Source organism: Microplitis demolitor, chromosome 4, assembly GCF_026212275.2.
Source record: "Microplitis demolitor isolate Queensland-Clemson2020A chromosome 4, iyMicDemo2.1a, whole genome shotgun sequence".
Classification (NCBI taxonomy): domain Eukaryota; kingdom Metazoa; phylum Arthropoda; class Insecta; order Hymenoptera; family Braconidae; genus Microplitis; species Microplitis demolitor.
In genome coordinates, this window is record NC_068548.1 from 2,134,891 (window position 1) to 2,152,432 (window position 17,542).

General features: G+C 42.2%; 1 protein-coding gene and 2 non-coding genes across 3 annotated transcripts; all 3 read right to left on the minus strand.

The window, feature by feature from the left end:
- Window positions 1-352: 352 nt before the first annotated feature.
- Window positions 353-2,482, minus strand: LOC103570313 (uncharacterized). The gene is made up of 4 exons (XM_008548017.3): window positions 2,353-2,482; window positions 1,412-1,513; window positions 1,230-1,337; window positions 353-1,150 (listed from the first exon to the last, which is right to left on the minus strand). The coding sequence occupies exons 1-4, from the start codon at window positions 2,401-2,403 to the stop codon at window positions 431-433; spliced, it is 981 nt and encodes a 326-aa protein (XP_008546239.1). The 5' UTR covers window positions 2,404-2,482; the 3' UTR covers window positions 353-430.
- A 3,017-nt stretch (window positions 2,483-5,499) lies between these two features.
- On the minus strand, window positions 5,500-5,677 carry LOC128667692 (U2 spliceosomal RNA). The gene has a single exon (XR_008403642.1). It is a non-coding gene; the product is annotated as a U2 spliceosomal RNA (small nuclear RNA).
- Window positions 5,678-12,671: 6,994 nt separating this feature from the next.
- Window positions 12,672-12,849, minus strand: LOC128667693 (U2 spliceosomal RNA). Its single transcript, XR_008403643.1, has one exon. It is a non-coding gene; the product is annotated as a U2 spliceosomal RNA (small nuclear RNA).
- Window positions 12,850-17,542: the final 4,693 nt, after the last annotated feature.

Genomic DNA, 17,542 nt, shown 5'->3' on the forward strand with positions numbered 1-17,542 from the left:
AATCTTGATTTTGATCCCTGACATTGATTTCTGCCTCAATACACTTATTTTACTGAACATAATTAGGAACTAAATTTTAAAAACCGCTTCATTGATGATTTTCGATTCTTAAATTTTCAAACTTCAGCATAACAGGTAACTTGTCAGAGCTTGAAAAGATCGTAAAAAAACAATTGCATGTGATAGCATTCTGAGCTCGAAAATATATCTACACTAATGTTTTCAAGCTCTTTGAGGCCGAAAACAGCGGGAAGTTTTGGGGCTGGCCCGCAGGGTCAACCGACGCCCAGATTTGTTTTTTTAGATAATACTAGTAACAAACGGAAGAGATAAAAAGTAATTGTAGACAATATTATTCTTAAATTTATATTGCGATCTTTATACATAAGAGTAATAACTAATATCATTCATATAAAATTTTTGTTTAAGTCTATGATGTGTTTTTTTTATCTTTGAGAGCTGCTTTTTTTGCTTCTGCCAGATATTTTCCAGCTTCAATAATGTCATCGATCGTTAGATCTCTTTGTCCTCCATCATATATGAATACGAAACGGCCTTCTGCTTTTTTCACGTCTGGATATGGATACACATCGTAATCGGGGTAGTATCCTGCTGATCCAGAAAAGTCTATAGATCCTGCAGGTGGTCTCGATGGATATCCAAGACCTGGCTGTGATCCTTTTTGTGGTGGGAAAGATGGATTATATGATCCAGAGATGTCTATAGATCCTGCCGGTGGTCTTGATGGATATGAAGGACCTGGCTGTGATCCTGTTTGTGGTGGGAAAGATGGATTATATGATCCAGAGACGTCTATAGATCCTGCCGGTGGTCTTGATGGATATGAAAGACCTGGCTGTGACCCTGTTTGTGGTGGGAAAGATGGATTATATGATCCAGATAAGTCTATAGATCCTGCAGGTGGTATTGATGGATTTGAAGGACCTGGCTCTGACCCTGTTTGTGATGGGAAAGTCGGAGTAAATGACGCAGAAAAGTCTGTAGATACTGCAGGTGGCGTTGGAGCAGGTGGTGTCGTTGGGGTCGAAGGATGTTCACTTCCTGAATGTTTCTTATTCAAAAGTCCTTGAAACATCCCGGAAATAACCGATGTTCCTTGTCCTACCTTATCTTTGATTGATCCTACTACCTGTTGATCAATTACCAATTCCGTAACCACTTATTGTATTTATCATTGCAACCATGAAAAATTATTTATAAAAACTTACATCATCAGCAGCATCTGCCGCCCGATACTTAAAATCACCAACACCTCGTAATAAATCACCAGGAGCCGTATGAGCTTTCCGATTACCGTGAAATTTCAATGAATTAAACTTAAAAAATTGAAAAATAGTTTATTAGAATATTTTTTAAAATTTTTTTACTGTAAATAAAATATTTTTATTACTATACTGTCAGCAACTTCAGCTTCTTGATGTTTGAAATCACCGATTTTTCGTAGGAAATCTCCAGTAAGACTGTGAGGTGCATTTGGTGCTACGGAATGAGGCTGAAAATTAATAAACAAAAATTTATAGAAACAGTCAATTATTTTCAAATATAAACTTTTATCCTTTGAATGATAGTATAACCGATTTCTTTAATAGATAAAATTATTTTTATTATTGATTTGTTCGTATTCTTTATTAATAGAACTGCAGTTTTTATAAAGAGAATATTAAATTATTACCTAACGTTGATTATTACATTTAAAAATAAAAATATGAAAATTATCTAAAAAATATGCCTCAATACTCTACAATATATAGAAATTATGATCTCCCTGATCAGAAATCTCATTTGAAACGATTCAATCCATTTTAAAGTGTACATCTATATACAGTAAATTTTGCCAACTTTGAATTGTTTCGAATCGTGTTTGAATTATTTCATATTAGGTTTCTCAATTAGAGTTGTTTAGTAACTTTTCGATAGTCGTATTCAAATATGTATAACATTCGGGGTTAATTTTAAAAAAGAGACATCGGACCGACATGCTAAGGATAGGATTCGCACGCGGGAGATCAGGGTTCGAATCTCGGTCAAGTCAAAATTATTTTTGAATATAAAAATCAACACCAACACATTACATATGCCATAAATAATAGAAACAATTATGATATTAATAATATTATAAGTATAATTAAGTTAAAAAAGTTAATAAAAATTTAATTTTACTTAATTCTGTTCTAATATAATAAAAATTTATAGTCAAGTTTACTAATGAAGTTTACATTCATTTTTCTTAGTAATTTTAACTCATATTTTTAGGTAAAGTTCCCAATATTTTTTTTCTCTGTGTAATTGTTAAACAATAATTAAATAAATAAAATATAGTCTAATAATTACCTCAGCAAATACACATGCAGAAAGAGTTATTATAAAAACTTGAATATACATTTTTTTGTTGTTTGTAAAAAAACAATTCAAGTATTATTTTATGTAGTTCAGACAAGACCTTAATTAACTATAATCTGAGAGAATGATTTATTTGACTATTTATACGAATATTCCCCGCTATCGAAAAATATATATCTGTGTTATAATAATATAAAATAGTCACGGCACTTGTTTAAATAATAAAAATCATTAGCATAATTAAACCGTAAAATAATTATTACTTGTGTGAAATATGAAATAAATCAAATTTAAGTTAAATTGGATGAATTATTTGTTTGCGTAATAATAGTCTATCACTAAACGTCGATAATTCAGAAAAAAAATATTTTTTTTAATTTTTATATATCATATAAGTTGAAACTTATAGAAAAATTTTTCTCTGCCTAATTATCATGAATTTGTTTTAGATGAAGTTAGAAAAATATTTTGAGACAAAGATTAAAGCGTAAAAAAAAATTCATGCTATTAAAAATAATATTCTAATAATATGTTTTTTTTTTTTTTTTTTTTGCTGAAATTCGGTTGAAATCATGCCTAAGTCATAGAATTTTTTTTCAATAAAATTAAATGAAAATAATTTAAATGAACTATCAGTTTATTACATTACAAAAACAAAAAATTGTATTACCATAAAACATCATGTGACAAAGATTAATTAATGTATGCTTTTTTACGTAAGTGTTTTAAAAGTAATTGCTAACAGTCCATGTGTCGAATTAATTTATGTTTTTTCGATTTTTTATTTTATGTTTTTTTTTTTTTTTTTTTTTTTTTTTTTTGTAATTAATAACTTATCAGTAAAACTTTGTGACATTTCTTTGCAGTAACTTAATTCTTTAATTTATTAACAACATTATAATTTGAAGCAGCTTATAAAACACTTGCACATATATTTAACTCATGACTATGAATATTTGAAAAATGTAAATTACGAAGTAACGAAATAAAATTTAAAGAAATTAATTTTTTAATAAAAACAATCGTTAGAGACATACGATTAAACAAAATATAAATTATAATCATTATTTATATAGAATGTTGATTTTTATGTGCGTTAATGATAAATTGAAAAAAGAGTCGATTACGAAAAAATTTAGTTCTTATCTATAAGCGACATTTTATTGTCAATAATAATTATCATTAATTTAGTAAAATAGTTTGAAATTCAAAAATTCACATGAGGATCCTCATTACATCCATGTTTTTGGGATTTTTTAATTTATTTGGTCTACATTCTTCAATGCGTTCTGATTACGTAGCAGTATAAATGTTACTGATTACTGATTACAAATCTGTAGATTCCGAAGAAATTCTTCGTAACAAAAAAAATTTCTAATGAGGTTAATTATTACAAGATTATACTTTTAGTTGATCTACATAAGAGTTTTGATTATAATTATAATTCAGACGTAATGATGATAGATCCTAGGTAAGCTAGTTATTCATTAATATAATTAGGTGTATTCAAGGTTAAACAAATTAGAAACAAATTGTCTTATCACAACTATAATTAAGCTGTTAGTCATTACAGCATTTGATATTTAATCGAACCGATGATCAGAAAATTATGTGTTTGAATTTGAAATACATTAATTCTTGATTTTATATAACAGTAGACATAATCATAAAGGAACATCTATCTATCTAATTATGATTAGAAGTAACATCTATTATCAGAGATGATCTTATATAAATGCATATGTAGTTATAATTAGAAATGTAAACCTGATAAAAAGATAGCTTACATGCATTTTTATATCGGATACCAATCGTGACCATAGATGCATCTATTTCAGTATATAGGCTTCCATTCTAGTAAATAAATCCACGGTTCGCATCTAATTATCAGATCTGAGAATCATTAATTTCGGTTGTACCGACTGACCCTGAGTACCAATTATTACCGACTGGGATAAAGAAGAGTGCTGGTATTACCGACACTTGCCAGTGTCAACAACCGAACTTCCGGAAGTGGGTACTCAAATATATTATCAGCCAAAAAGTCCTTTACTTGATAAACACATTCCGCTCTTGAGAAACTTGTCTAAAAGTTGTGATCTGTATATTATAATTTTGAGTTAACAATATTTGTAAGAGTAGAACTTGAATATTATAATTTATTTAACATAAATTACTATAAAACTTATTTCAATTTTTATTCATTCTATAATATTCAGTAGTTGAAATAAATAATATAATTACACTCAAGAAGTTATTGAAATAGTATTTGTATACTGAAAGAGGGATTTTTTAGCATTTAAGAAGATTTCTTAATATTTAAGAAATCATTTTTTTGTGTTTAATCCATAATTTTTTAAATAGTAAGAAAGATTTGGGTTAGAAGTTCAACGTGGCCTAAAAAAAAAACTTATAATAGTCGAGTTTAGATAAATGTAGCATTGAGAAAAAATATTTTTATCTCACAAAAAAAATGTATACAATCGAGAAATCAATTTTTAGTAGAAGTGAGTGAATTCTCATGTCATAAAAAGGACACTGCGGCAATACTGTAACTACGCGAGTTTCAATCAATATCTCTCGTGGGAGCACCCGAATGTAGATATCAAGTACTTTTGCCGTACTTGTAATTACAAATCGCTAAAGCCTAAAGCCGTAGCGTTGAAAGACGTCAAGGCCCACTTTAGAAAGGCTCATCCAGGTGCCTTCGCGAAAGATGTTGACCTACCCTTCGGAGAGTCCGAGCTCCCCGTCGTCAAAGATCGAATCCGCAAAAGCAGAAGTCCAAGACGTAAAATACCCGAAACAAATAGTCCCGAGTCAGTAAAATTTATTGGATGTATATGAATCGTGCTCGAAAACTTTAAATTATTTTATTTATAATTTAACCATTTGTAGAATTGAGCGTTAACAATACTTATTTATTCCAAGAATATTTATATATTTTTTGAAGATGTCAAGTATTCTTTGACGGAAAAATAATTTTTATTCGAAAAATATCCAATATGAAAATTTTTGTTCGTATAGGATTTGGTAAAAATAAGAAATTGTGAAAAATGAAAAATTTTTATTTTTCACTATTATGTGAAATTCAATAGTCTAGAACGAACCTAGAAAGAGATGTTTTATGTTTAAAGGTATTATTGAGCTGCACCAAGCGACACTGCAATGCCAGGGCAACTCGTGACAAAACCGGAGCAAGCCCCGGATTTTCGTCTGGTTTCAAAAATCAGATTAATATACTGGATTCTCAATGAGAATCGTATCAGATATTAAGCTGATAAGAACAGATTAAATTCACTTTATTTAAAGTCATTAAAACTTCCCGGTGGAGGCGAACCCCCACCGGGTACAGCAAGTGTTTTTCTTATTATATAGGTTCAATTAACATAAAAAAACACTTATAGAACAATACATATATAGATATTCAGGTGGCGGGAGTCATCACATTGAATATATACAGGAAAAATTAGTCAAATAGTTTACATAGTCAAATATCGTATTATACCCGCAGTGAATCAATCTCTGTGGTGTAAAAAAAGAAAAAGGAAAACAAATTGTGTACATAAGGTACGGTCAATGAAAATAATATTTACATCACCCCCTTCCCCACATGACAATGGTCCAGCATTGTATGCAGCGAAAGGGGTGAGTTTAGTCAGCAGAAGTAATATATACGAGAAAAGAAAACATATTGATAAATACGCATACACCATAATAAATAAATAAATACAATAGTAAATTAGCGTGTGTGTATGCGTACATATATGTATAAAAATATATATAAATAGTTAATAGCGCGTAGCAATAACGACAGTGACAGCAAACGTCAGATGCAGTAGTTAGCGCGCGAGTCAGTAAGGAATTTAAAAACATTAATTAAATTTGCAGTGGCGGCGATCGCAATGGTGGAGGCACTAGGAAAGACGACAGTGGTCCATTGGTCAGGTCCGTGTCAGGGCGGACGCACGAAGCATCCTCGCTTGGCGCCACGGTACCAACATACTGTCTTTGACCAGACACATGCTCCACATATATATCCCGCGCCCAGCGAATGGTCTCCGACACAATGAGACGTCTCATCAGACGAGCATAGTATGGTGAGATACTAAGCGCCCTCAGAACCGCCTCATTGTTAGGGTCCCATCCACCTAGAGAGCCGACAACGATCGCGTCAATACGCACCTGATACCCCTGCGCCCTTAATGCAGTAGCGAGCTCATGATACGTATCAATCTTAGATTGACGCGCATCATCGAAGGCTACGCACTGGTTCTCAAAGGCTACAGTGACATCTACAATGAGCACCGACTTGGCCCGTTCGTTCCTAACAACAATGTCAGGTCTGAGACGTGCCAGATCCCCGTCAACTCCCTGAACGCGCTTATTGACTCGCGTATCTCCCGCCGCCCTCGAGGCCTGTGATACCCTGTTGAGTATGGAGTTATGCCTTAATTGATATGCCGCTGAGTGCGTCATACAATGATTCAGGACATGAGGAAGGGATTCCAGGCTATATCCGCACACTCTGCAGCGTTTATCTCGCTGCCCCCAACGAATTGCCCCGTTAAGAGGCAAGACGTCTAGGCGCGCACGATGGATAAAGCGCCACTCTGCGAAACGAATATATTTACCATCCCGCAAACAGAGATTGCTCTCACGATTGCGGGCCGTGACCTGCCATACCTTACCCTGGTCCTTCTTCATTGTAAGCGTCTCATAATAAAATGCTTGGGCCGCCTTTCTTAGGCGCCATATTACTTGTGATCTTAAACTAGGGCCAATTAAAGCATAACGCCCCTCAACGTCCTTGCACTTTAGTGCGAGCTCCTCGTTAGCAGCACACCATTCCCACGATAGGCCAAACCGACTAGCTTGACGCCTTGTCGCGATCCGCACCCTCGACCATAGACTTGGGTCACCTTGGTTCCGCGCAAACGGTCCTTCCAGTGAACCCGAAAGATACTGTGCAATTTCTTGCATCGAAGGTTGGTGACTTGTACGTCTCTGGACCGCCTGCTCAAGTGAGGACTTCGCGATTTCCGCCACTTCAAGGTCTTTACAGGATAACATCCTAAAAGCCTGAGCGATGACAGAAATGTCCGCTAGGTCCGCAAGCGGGAGGATACCACCTCCACCCTTCCACGGTTGCAAGTAAACTACTTCGGCACTTGCTCTCTGTGGAAGGTGCATCCAGCCTTTCACCAACTTTCTCAGCACTTTATCAGCCATGATCAACGGTGTCTTATCGATCTTTCCCCCCCGTAAAATATAATCAATCCGTGGCATAATAAACGTCCGAAGAGCGTCCATTTTTTGCCACGGAGCAAGAAGAGACCGGTCGATCGATCTAGCATCAGCTAGCATTTCACCTATTGTAGCAATGGGAGTCTGGTTAATGTTGAAGCCCACAGGGACGCCCAGGTAATCATAAGACTCTCCCTCCGCCAATGACTTTAGTTGCCCACCGTCAATGTTGAACTTGGTGTCAAGTACACCACGCTTACTACCCTTGCCGGAGACGTGCAAGGTGACACATTTTGAGGTGTTGAACTTAATGCCAACCCTTTTAGCGGCAACACTGACAGTCAGCAACATCTGCTCCATGTCCTCCACACTATCAGCAACAAAGCAATAGTCGTCGGCATACGCTCTGGAGGCGACCCGCTTGGTCTTTAACATGTAGCCCCGATTAAGTTCTTCTATCGCTCGGAGAACAGAATCAGTGCCAATGTTAAAGACGATCGGACTAGTCGGACATCCTTGCTTTGTTCCTCTCATGAGAAGAACAGGATCAGTAAAGCCCTCACTGGTACGAACCCTCGTCGTGCACCCAGTATACAAACTCCTTATCAGGTCCTGAAACACTTTGGGTGCTCCAATCCCGTCAATAGCATCATATATCACCTCGTGTGGGATGGATCCAAAAGCATTGGAAGCATCCAGACACGCGATGATCACATCTTTACCCTCACGCGCTCCATCCGTTAAGACTTCTTGAACTACATAGTTGTGCTCTAGACAACCTTCGTACTTCAAAAAGCCTTTCTGGGCGGAGGTTAGCCTGTTCCCGTTGACAACAAAGTTCGTCAGGCGATCAGCAATCAAGGCGGCGAAAAGCTTATAGATGGTATTGCCCATCGCGAGGGGTCGCCAGTTTGACAGGTCGTTTCGGTCTCCTTTCTTGTAAATTAATACAGTGTTAGAGACTTTCCACGACACTGGTATGGCCCCTAGACGGTAGCACGCATTGTATGCTGCGGTGAGCAGTCCGGAACCAGGATCCATCCTCTTAAGGTCACTGTACTTCAGACCGTCGGGGCCAGGTGCAGTGTCCTGCATTCTGGCCAACCTCCGGCTGACCTCAGTGGCCGAAAGAGGAACGATCAAGGCCTCGGCCAACTCATCGCTCTCGTCCAGTGGCCATACTTGTCTCGCTGGCAACTCCTCATTGAAGGGAGAATCGTCAGAGTACAACGCGCGGAAGTACCTGTCGACATCATCCTTAGGCACCTGGCAAGAGGGTGATGGGCCTTCAAGCACCTCCTGCATCGCTTTCCTCCGATTCTCCCTGTACAATTTTTGAATACGGGTGGCAGAGCGGATTCTGCCACCGTTACCCTGTTCTTGAGGGCCTTCGCGAACAAAATTGCCTCCTTGATTATTGATTTCCGTCCGACCTCTAGGTTTCCCTCGACCTGCCGGCCTGGATTCTGTGGTGCCCTGAAAGAACACAGACAGTTCCCTGTCCATCTCCTCCAGTTCATCCCAGGATTCAGTAGCGTTAGCCATCGCAATGAGTTCTTGACGCTTATTATCGCGCAAGACCACTCGCGTAGGCCCAGCCATATTCCTTTGGGTCGGTTGTCGCTGGTTTTTCCGGCTTTGTGGGGGGTGGGAATTATGACGCGTAGAGTTTGTTGTGGTTTCGCGCCGCGGGTTTGGCAAAGGGGGGTTTTGGGAGTTACGCGGTCGGCGCAAAGAAGTATATGTGTCGCGCTGTAGTATGCGGCCCGAAGCGTCACGCGGGACACCCGAACGACCGCCCGGGCACGGATCTAACCCATGGTTTACATCTCCACTGTCGTCATGGTTTAGCAAATTAAAAACATTGGAGGTGTGTAATACCGGGCTATTATTGGTGACTCTACTACTATTGTTAAATGTGTTGCGTCCACCATTGCGACCGCCGCGACCGCGTTTAACTCGCGTCCATTTATTTATGTTAACTACATTGTTATTATAATTATTGTTATTATTAGAATTACTGCTGCTACCGTTCAGGACAGTGACGCCATTAGTATCACCGCAACTGCTCAGGCTATTAAAAATATCAGGTGTGATGCGCCTACCGCATTCACACCTGATGCAAGAGTTGTTGTTGTTGTTATTGTTATTGTTGCAGTCACGGTAATTGACGCCCCTGCCGCTCCCGGCAGCAGCAGTGTGTCGACTAGAACTAAAAATACTAAAAAGGTTATTGCTGTCATTGTCGCCATTGCTCGCGCTATTAGGAGTGTCCGCCCTGCCGCCACCAGTCATGAGACTATTGTTTGTTGTGGATATATTTACTGGGTTATTGACTAGACTATTGTTTTGTGTTGTAATACTATTGTCGTTATTGTTGTTTGTTGGACTAGAATTTTTGCTATTGCATGAAATAGTAATACTGTTGTTGAGCGGTGGGTAAGTGGTGACGGCAGGGCTGACAGTCCTAGGGGCGGGAGGCGTAGCCATGTTTGGGGGTGAATTTATAATAATTTGGGGGAACAGATGCTGCTGCGGATGGTCCACGTCGCCCGCAGATGGTGTTGGAGTTGACGTGGACTGCTGCTGGTGTTGTTGACTGTTCCCCGTGCCCTCATCATGGTCATTATCGTCGGTATTGTCGCCAGTAGCCCCATTGTGCACCCTATCGGCCTCTCTGATGGTGCCCAGTCCGCTTGACGTTGTTGGTGGTGTCGTTGGGCTGCTTGATATACGGGGCGAGGTAACAGAGCCCCGTATCACTGTGGTTGTGACCGTGGCTGTGGTAATAGCCGCTATGTTGGTGGAAGTGGCAACGGCAATGTCCTTTCTTGGTCGACCAGGTCCCCTTCTGGCAATTACTGGAGTTGGCGGGGCAGATTGTGCCCTTGTACCCCTGGCGACTGTAGCAAATGACACTGCAGGCGTCACCAGGGTCGCAGAAGATGGTGGTTTGCTGTTAATCGGTGGAGGGGGCACACTGCCTGCCCTCATTGACCTGGTCAGGACTCGTGATGGTGGTGAGGGAGCCTTGGAGGCGGCCCCGCCGCTGCCTGGGCTCTTTGAGGTAGATGGTGGTATTCTCTCGAGCCGGACTACTACCTTCTTCTTCAATAATACGTTGGAAGCCACGGTCGGCCTGGACTTCTTTGGCAGGACTGAGCACGTGTAGCTCGTTGTAGTATTAACAGAGGGCGTTGTTATTGGTATTATTGTTGTTGTTGTTGTTGTTATTGTTGTAGTTGCTACTGGTTTGGGGGTGCATAGGCGACTACTGGGACCGATGCCGGCAGCGCTAGAGCATACCGGTGGGGCACTGGTTCCCGTACCCGCTGGACTTCTGGAGATGGTGGTTGAAGTGCTAGCAGGCGACGGACGTGTACTGGGCCTGCTGGGGGGTGAGCGAGTAACGGGACTTGAGTTTAAGGGGATGCTACGCCTCGCGCTTCCGCTTCGGCGGTTCCGATCTTTAACGACGGGGAGCTCGGACTCTCCGGAGGGTAATTCAACATCCTTCGCGGAGGCACCCGGATGGGCCTTTCTGAAATGGGCCTTGACGTCTTTCAGCGCCACGGCCTTAGGCTTGAGGGACTTATATTTACAGGTACGGCAAAAGTACCTGATGTCTGCATTCGGGTGCTCCCGCGAGAGATGTTGATTGAAGCTAGCGTAATTACAATACTGGCGCAGTGTCCTCTTCATGGCAGTAGCACAAAGAGGGCACCGCACAGGAAAAACAAAAGGGAATTGGAGCTCGATCTCCATGTTGAATATCGCCGACAAGCCTCACACAAAGAGGTATATGACTACCCCTTTAGTCGCGGGGGTATCCCTGGGGAACGGAAGAATACGGAAGAACCGGTACGGGATAAAAGGGGAGCAAATTTGTATTTGCTACCCTCTTACACCAAGGGACCGTGATAGGAAAGAGATCGGTACAGAGTTGCAAGGGAAGCAAATTGGGATTTGCCACCCCCTGAACCCGAGGGACCGGGATAGAAAAGAGATCGGTACTGGAGCGACGGGAAGCAATGGGAATTGCAACCCCTCACACCTTAGGGACCGGGATAGAAAGAGTTTTCGGCTACTAGAGAATCGGGAGAGCGATTGAGATCGCTACACCCGACGACTAGCAGTCGGGAAAGAACGAAAGGTATATAGGAGTGAGAGAGAGCAATTTGTATTGCCCGCTCCCGAACCTATAGACCGAGAGAGAAAGACTGTGGCTCTTGTATTGCGGGATGACAGTGGATATGCTGCCACTCGCAATTGGGAACCACAGGAGGGAACGAGAGAGTGACAAGATACGTCACAAACCCGAACAGAAAGAGATAGATGGGTAGGTAGTTGGAAGGATAGAGACTGAAGCGGTCAGTTACCAGTGAAACTGGTTAACTTGTTGCTAACAAGTCTCCGGGAACGGTTTTCACCGCGAGGAGTAAGTTAGGAACCTACTTTATCGACTCGCGTCAACTGGTAAGTTACCTAACCCGGAAATGGGAGAGAGATAGGGTTACCGACAGTTGTCAGCAACGACTACCAGACTCCCGAGAGTAGGTTACTATTTGATTAGTAACCCGAGGTAAAAAAACGGATAAAGGGAAGGTAAGTAGAGAAATGAAGAAAAAGAGGGACCCCGTAAACTAATAAATGTATGAGACTTACCTTTGACAGCCACCACAGAACCGAACTCCACTTGGTTTTGAAGACCTCCGGGGACTCCGAGCTGCTCGTCGTCGTGGCACAAATAAAATCACTTCTCGGCAAAATATCACAGAAGGTGTTTAATAAATAATAATATTGCACTGACTCTAAATTTAATTAAATAAATAACTTAAATAAATAACAATAAATTAAATAAATAAGTTACAATAATTTAAATAAATAAGACCGCACAATGTATAAAATAAAAACTCTGTGAATTTGCGTCTAAAATTGTCATAAAGGAACTAAGGTCAAAGTGATTTTTTTCAAGTAAAAAAAATTTTTTAAGTTTAAATTACTGCTGGGGGTCTGTTGTCCCCCGCAAAAATAGGTCAGGTATATCTGATTTTTGGAAACAGTCTGTGGGAGCTGCACCCGACGGCACTGCAATGCCAGGGCAACTCGTGGTCAAACCGGAGCAAGCTCCGGGACTCGACCGAATTCCAAAAATCAGATTAATATACTGGATTCTCAATGAGAATCGTATCAGATATTAAGCTGATAAGAACAGATTAAATTCACTTTATTTAAAGTCATTAAAACTTCCCGGTGGAGGCGAACCCCCACCGGGTACAGCAAGTGTTTTTCTTATTATATAGGTTCAATTAACATAAAAAAACACTTATAGAACAATACATATATAGATATTCAGGTGGCGGGAGTCATCACATTGAATATATACAGGAAAAATTAGTCAAATAGTTTACATAGTCAAATATCGTATTATACCCGCAGTGAATCAATCTCTGTGGTGTAAAAAAAGAAAAAGGAAAACAAATTGTGTACATAAGGTACGGTCAATGAAAATAATATTTACATCACCCCCTTCCCCACATGACAATGGTCCAGCATTGTATGCAGCGAAAGGGGTGAGTTTAGTCAGCAGAAGTAATATATACGAGAAAAGAAAACATATTGATAAATACGCATACACCATAATAAATAAATAAATACAATAGTAAATTAGCGTGTGTGTATGCGTACATATATGTATAAAAATATATATAAATAGTTAATAGCGCGTAGCAATAACGACAGTGACAGCAAACGTCAGATGCAGTAGTTAGCGCGCGAGTCAGTAAGGAATTTAAAAACATTAATTAAATTTGCAGTGGCGGCGATCGCAATGGTGGAGGCACTAGGAAAGACGACAGTGGTCCATTGGTCAGGTCCGTGTCAGGGCGGACGCACGAAGCATCCTCGCTTGGCGCCACGGTACCAACATACTGTCTTTGACCAGACACATGCTCCACATATATATCCCGCGCCCAGCGAATGGTCTCCGACACAATGAGACGTCTCATCAGACGAGCATAGTATGGTGAGATACTAAGCGCCCTCAGAACCGCCTCATTGTTAGGGTCCCATCCACCTAGAGAGCCGACAACGATCGCGTCAATACGCACCTGATACCCCTGCGCCCTTAATGCAGTAGCGAGCTCATGATACGTATCAATCTTAGATTGACGCGCATCATCGAAGGCTACGCACTGGTTCTCAAAGGCTACAGTGACATCTACAATGAGCACCGACTTGGCCCGTTCGTTCCTAACAACAATGTCAGGTCTGAGACGTGCCAGATCCCCGTCAACTCCCTGAACGCGCTTATTGACTCGCGTATCTCCCGCCGCCCTCGAGGCCTGTGATACCCTGTTGAGTATGGAGTTATGCCTTAATTGATATGCCGCTGAGTGCGTCATACAATGATTCAGGACATGAGGAAGGGATTCCAGGCTATATCCGCACACTCTGCAGCGTTTATCTCGCTGCCCCCAACGAATTGCCCCGTTAAGAGGCAAGACGTCTAGGCGCGCACGATGGATAAAGCGCCACTCTGCGAAACGAATATATTTACCATCCCGCAAACAGAGATTGCTCTCACGATTGCGGGCCGTGACCTGCCATACCTTACCCTGGTCCTTCTTCATTGTAAGCGTCTCATAATAAAATGCTTGGGCCGCCTTTCTTAGGCGCCATATTACTTGTGATCTTAAACTAGGGCCAATTAAAGCATAACGCCCCTCAACGTCCTTGCACTTTAGTGCGAGCTCCTCGTTAGCAGCACACCATTCCCACGATAGGCCAAACCGACTAGCTTGACGCCTTGTCGCGATCCGCACCCTCGACCATAGACTTGGGTCACCTTGGTTCCGCGCAAACGGTCCTTCCAGTGAACCCGAAAGATACTGTGCAATTTCTTGCATCGAAGGTTGGTGACTTGTACGTCTCTGGACCGCCTGCTCAAGTGAGGACTTCGCGATTTCCGCCACTTCAAGGTCTTTACAGGATAACATCCTAAAAGCCTGAGCGATGACAGAAATGTCCGCTAGGTCCGCAAGCGGGAGGATACCACCTCCACCCTTCCACGGTTGCAAGTAAACTACTTCGGCACTTGCTCTCTGTGGAAGGTGCATCCAGCCTTTCACCAACTTTCTCAGCACTTTATCAGCCATGATCAACGGTGTCTTATCGATCTTTCCCCCCCGTAAAATATAATCAATCCGTGGCATAATAAACGTCCGAAGAGCGTCCATTTTTTGCCACGGAGCAAGAAGAGACCGGTCGATCGATCTAGCATCAGCTAGCATTTCACCTATTGTAGCAATGGGAGTCTGGTTAATGTTGAAGCCCACAGGGACGCCCAGGTAATCATAAGACTCTCCCTCCGCCAATGACTTTAGTTGCCCACCGTCAATGTTGAACTTGGTGTCAAGTACACCACGCTTACTACCCTTGCCGGAGACGTGCAAGGTGACACATTTTGAGGTGTTGAACTTAATGCCAACCCTTTTAGCGGCAACACTGACAGTCAGCAACATCTGCTCCATGTCCTCCACACTATCAGCAACAAAGCAATAGTCGTCGGCATACGCTCTGGAGGCGACCCGCTTGGTCTTTAACATGTAGCCCCGATTAAGTTCTTCTATCGCTCGGAGAACAGAATCAGTGCCAATGTTAAAGACGATCGGACTAGTCGGACATCCTTGCTTTGTTCCTCTCATGAGAAGAACAGGATCAGTAAAGCCCTCACTGGTACGAACCCTCGTCGTGCACCCAGTATACAAACTCCTTATCAGGTCCTGAAACACTTTGGGTGCTCCAATCCCGTCAATAGCATCATATATCACCTCGTGTGGGATGGATCCAAAAGCATTGGAAGCATCCAGACACGCGATGATCACATCTTTACCCTCACGCGCTCCATCCGTTAAGACTTCTTGAACTACATAGTTGTGCTCTAGACAACCTTCGTACTTCAAAAAGCCTTTCTGGGCGGAGGTTAGCCTGTTCCCGTTGACAACAAAGTTCGTCAGGCGATCAGCAATCAAGGCGGCGAAAAGCTTATAGATGGTATTGCCCATCGCGAGGGGTCGCCAGTTTGACAGGTCGTTTCGGTCTCCTTTCTTGTAAATTAATACAGTGTTAGAGACTTTCCACGACACTGGTATGGCCCCTAGACGGTAGCACGCATTGTATGCTGCGGTGAGCAGTCCGGAACCAGGATCCATCCTCTTAAGGTCACTGTACTTCAGACCGTCGGGGCCAGGTGCAGTGTCCTGCATTCTGGCCAACCTCCGGCTGACCTCAGTGGCCGAAAGAGGAACGATCAAGGCCTCGGCCAACTCATCGCTCTCGTCCAGTGGCCATACTTGTCTCGCTGGCAACTCCTCATTGAAGGGAGAATCGTCAGAGTACAACGCGCGGAAGTACCTGTCGACATCATCCTTAGGCACCTGGCAAGAGGGTGATGGGCCTTCAAGCACCTCCTGCATCGCTTTCCTCCGATTCTCCCTGTACAATTTTTGAATACGGGTGGCAGAGCGGATTCTGCCACCGTTACCCTGTTCTTGAGGGCCTTCGCGAACAAAATTGCCTCCTTGATTATTGATTTCCGTCCGACCTCTAGGTTTCCCTCGACCTGCCGGCCTGGATTCTGTGGTGCCCTGAAAGAACACAGACAGTTCCCTGTCCATCTCCTCCAGTTCATCCCAGGATTCAGTAGCGTTAGCCATCGCAATGAGTTCTTGACGCTTATTATCGCGCAAGACCACTCGCGTAGGCCCAGCCATATTCCTTTGGGTCGGTTGTCGCTGGTTTTTCCGGCTTTGTGGGGGGTGGGAATTATGACGCGTAGAGTTTGTTGTGGTTTCGCGCCGCGGGTTTGGCAAAGGGGGGTTTTGGGAGTTACGCGGTCGGCGCAAAGAAGTATATGTGTCGCGCTGTAGTATGCGGCCCGAAGCGTCACGCGGGACACCCGAACGACCGCCCGGGCACGGATCTAACCCATGGTTTACATCTCCACTGTCGTCATGGTTTAGCAAATTAAAAACATTGGAGGTGTGTAATACCGGGCTATTATTGGTGACTCTACTACTATTGTTAAATGTGTTGCGTCCACCATTGCGACCGCCGCGACCGCGTTTAACTCGCGTCCATTTATTTATGTTAACTACATTGTTATTATAATTATTGTTATTATTAGAATTACTGCTGCTACCGTTCAGGACAGTGACGCCATTAGTATCACCGCAACTGCTCAGGCTATTAAAAATATCAGGTGTGATGCGCCTACCGCATTCACACCTGATGCAAGAGTTGTTGTTGTTGTTATTGTTATTGTTGCAGTCACGGTAATTGACGCCCCTGCCGCTCCCGGCAGCAGCAGTGTGTCGACTAGAACTAAAAATACTAAAAAGGTTATTGCTGTCATTGTCGCCATTGCTCGCGCTATTAGGAGTGTCCGCCCTGCCGCCACCAGTCATGAGACTATTGTTTGTTGTGGATATATTTACTGGGTTATTGACTAGACTATTGTTTTGTGTTGTAATACTATTGTCGTTATTGTTGTTTGTTGGACTAGAATTTTTGCTATTGCATGAAATAGTAATACTGTTGTTGAGCGGTGGGTAAGTGGTGACGGCAGGGCTGACAGTCCTAGGGGCGGGAGGCGTAGCCATGTTTGGGGGTGAATTTATAATAATTTGGGGGAACAGATGCTGCTGCGGATGGTCCACGTCGCCCGCAGATGGTGTTGGAGTTGACGTGGACTGCTGCTGGTGTTGTTGACTGTTCCCCGTGCCCTCATCATGGTCATTATCGTCGGTATTGTCGCCAGTAGCCCCATTGTGCACCCTATCGGCCTCTCTGATGGTGCCCAGTCCGCTTGACGTTGTTGGTGGTGTCGTTGGGCTGCTTGATATACGGGGCGAGGTAACAGAGCCCCGTATCA

What these genes read in the sequence shown, in the direction of transcription:
- LOC103570313 (XM_008548017.3), bottom strand. Translation starts at nt 2,403, where the DNA reads ATGTATATTCAAGTTTTTATAATAACTCTTTCTGCATGTGTATTTGCT. An exon ending in CTGAAGTTGCTGACAGTATA is followed by an intron (nt 1,338 to 1,411) that starts GTAATAAAAATA and finishes CAATTTTTTAAG; the next exon opens with TTTAATTCATTGAAATTTCA. An exon ending in CGGCAGATGCTGCTGATGAT is followed by an intron (nt 1,151 to 1,229) that starts GTAAGTTTTTAT and finishes ATTGATCAACAG; the next exon opens with GTAGTAGGATCAATCAAAGA.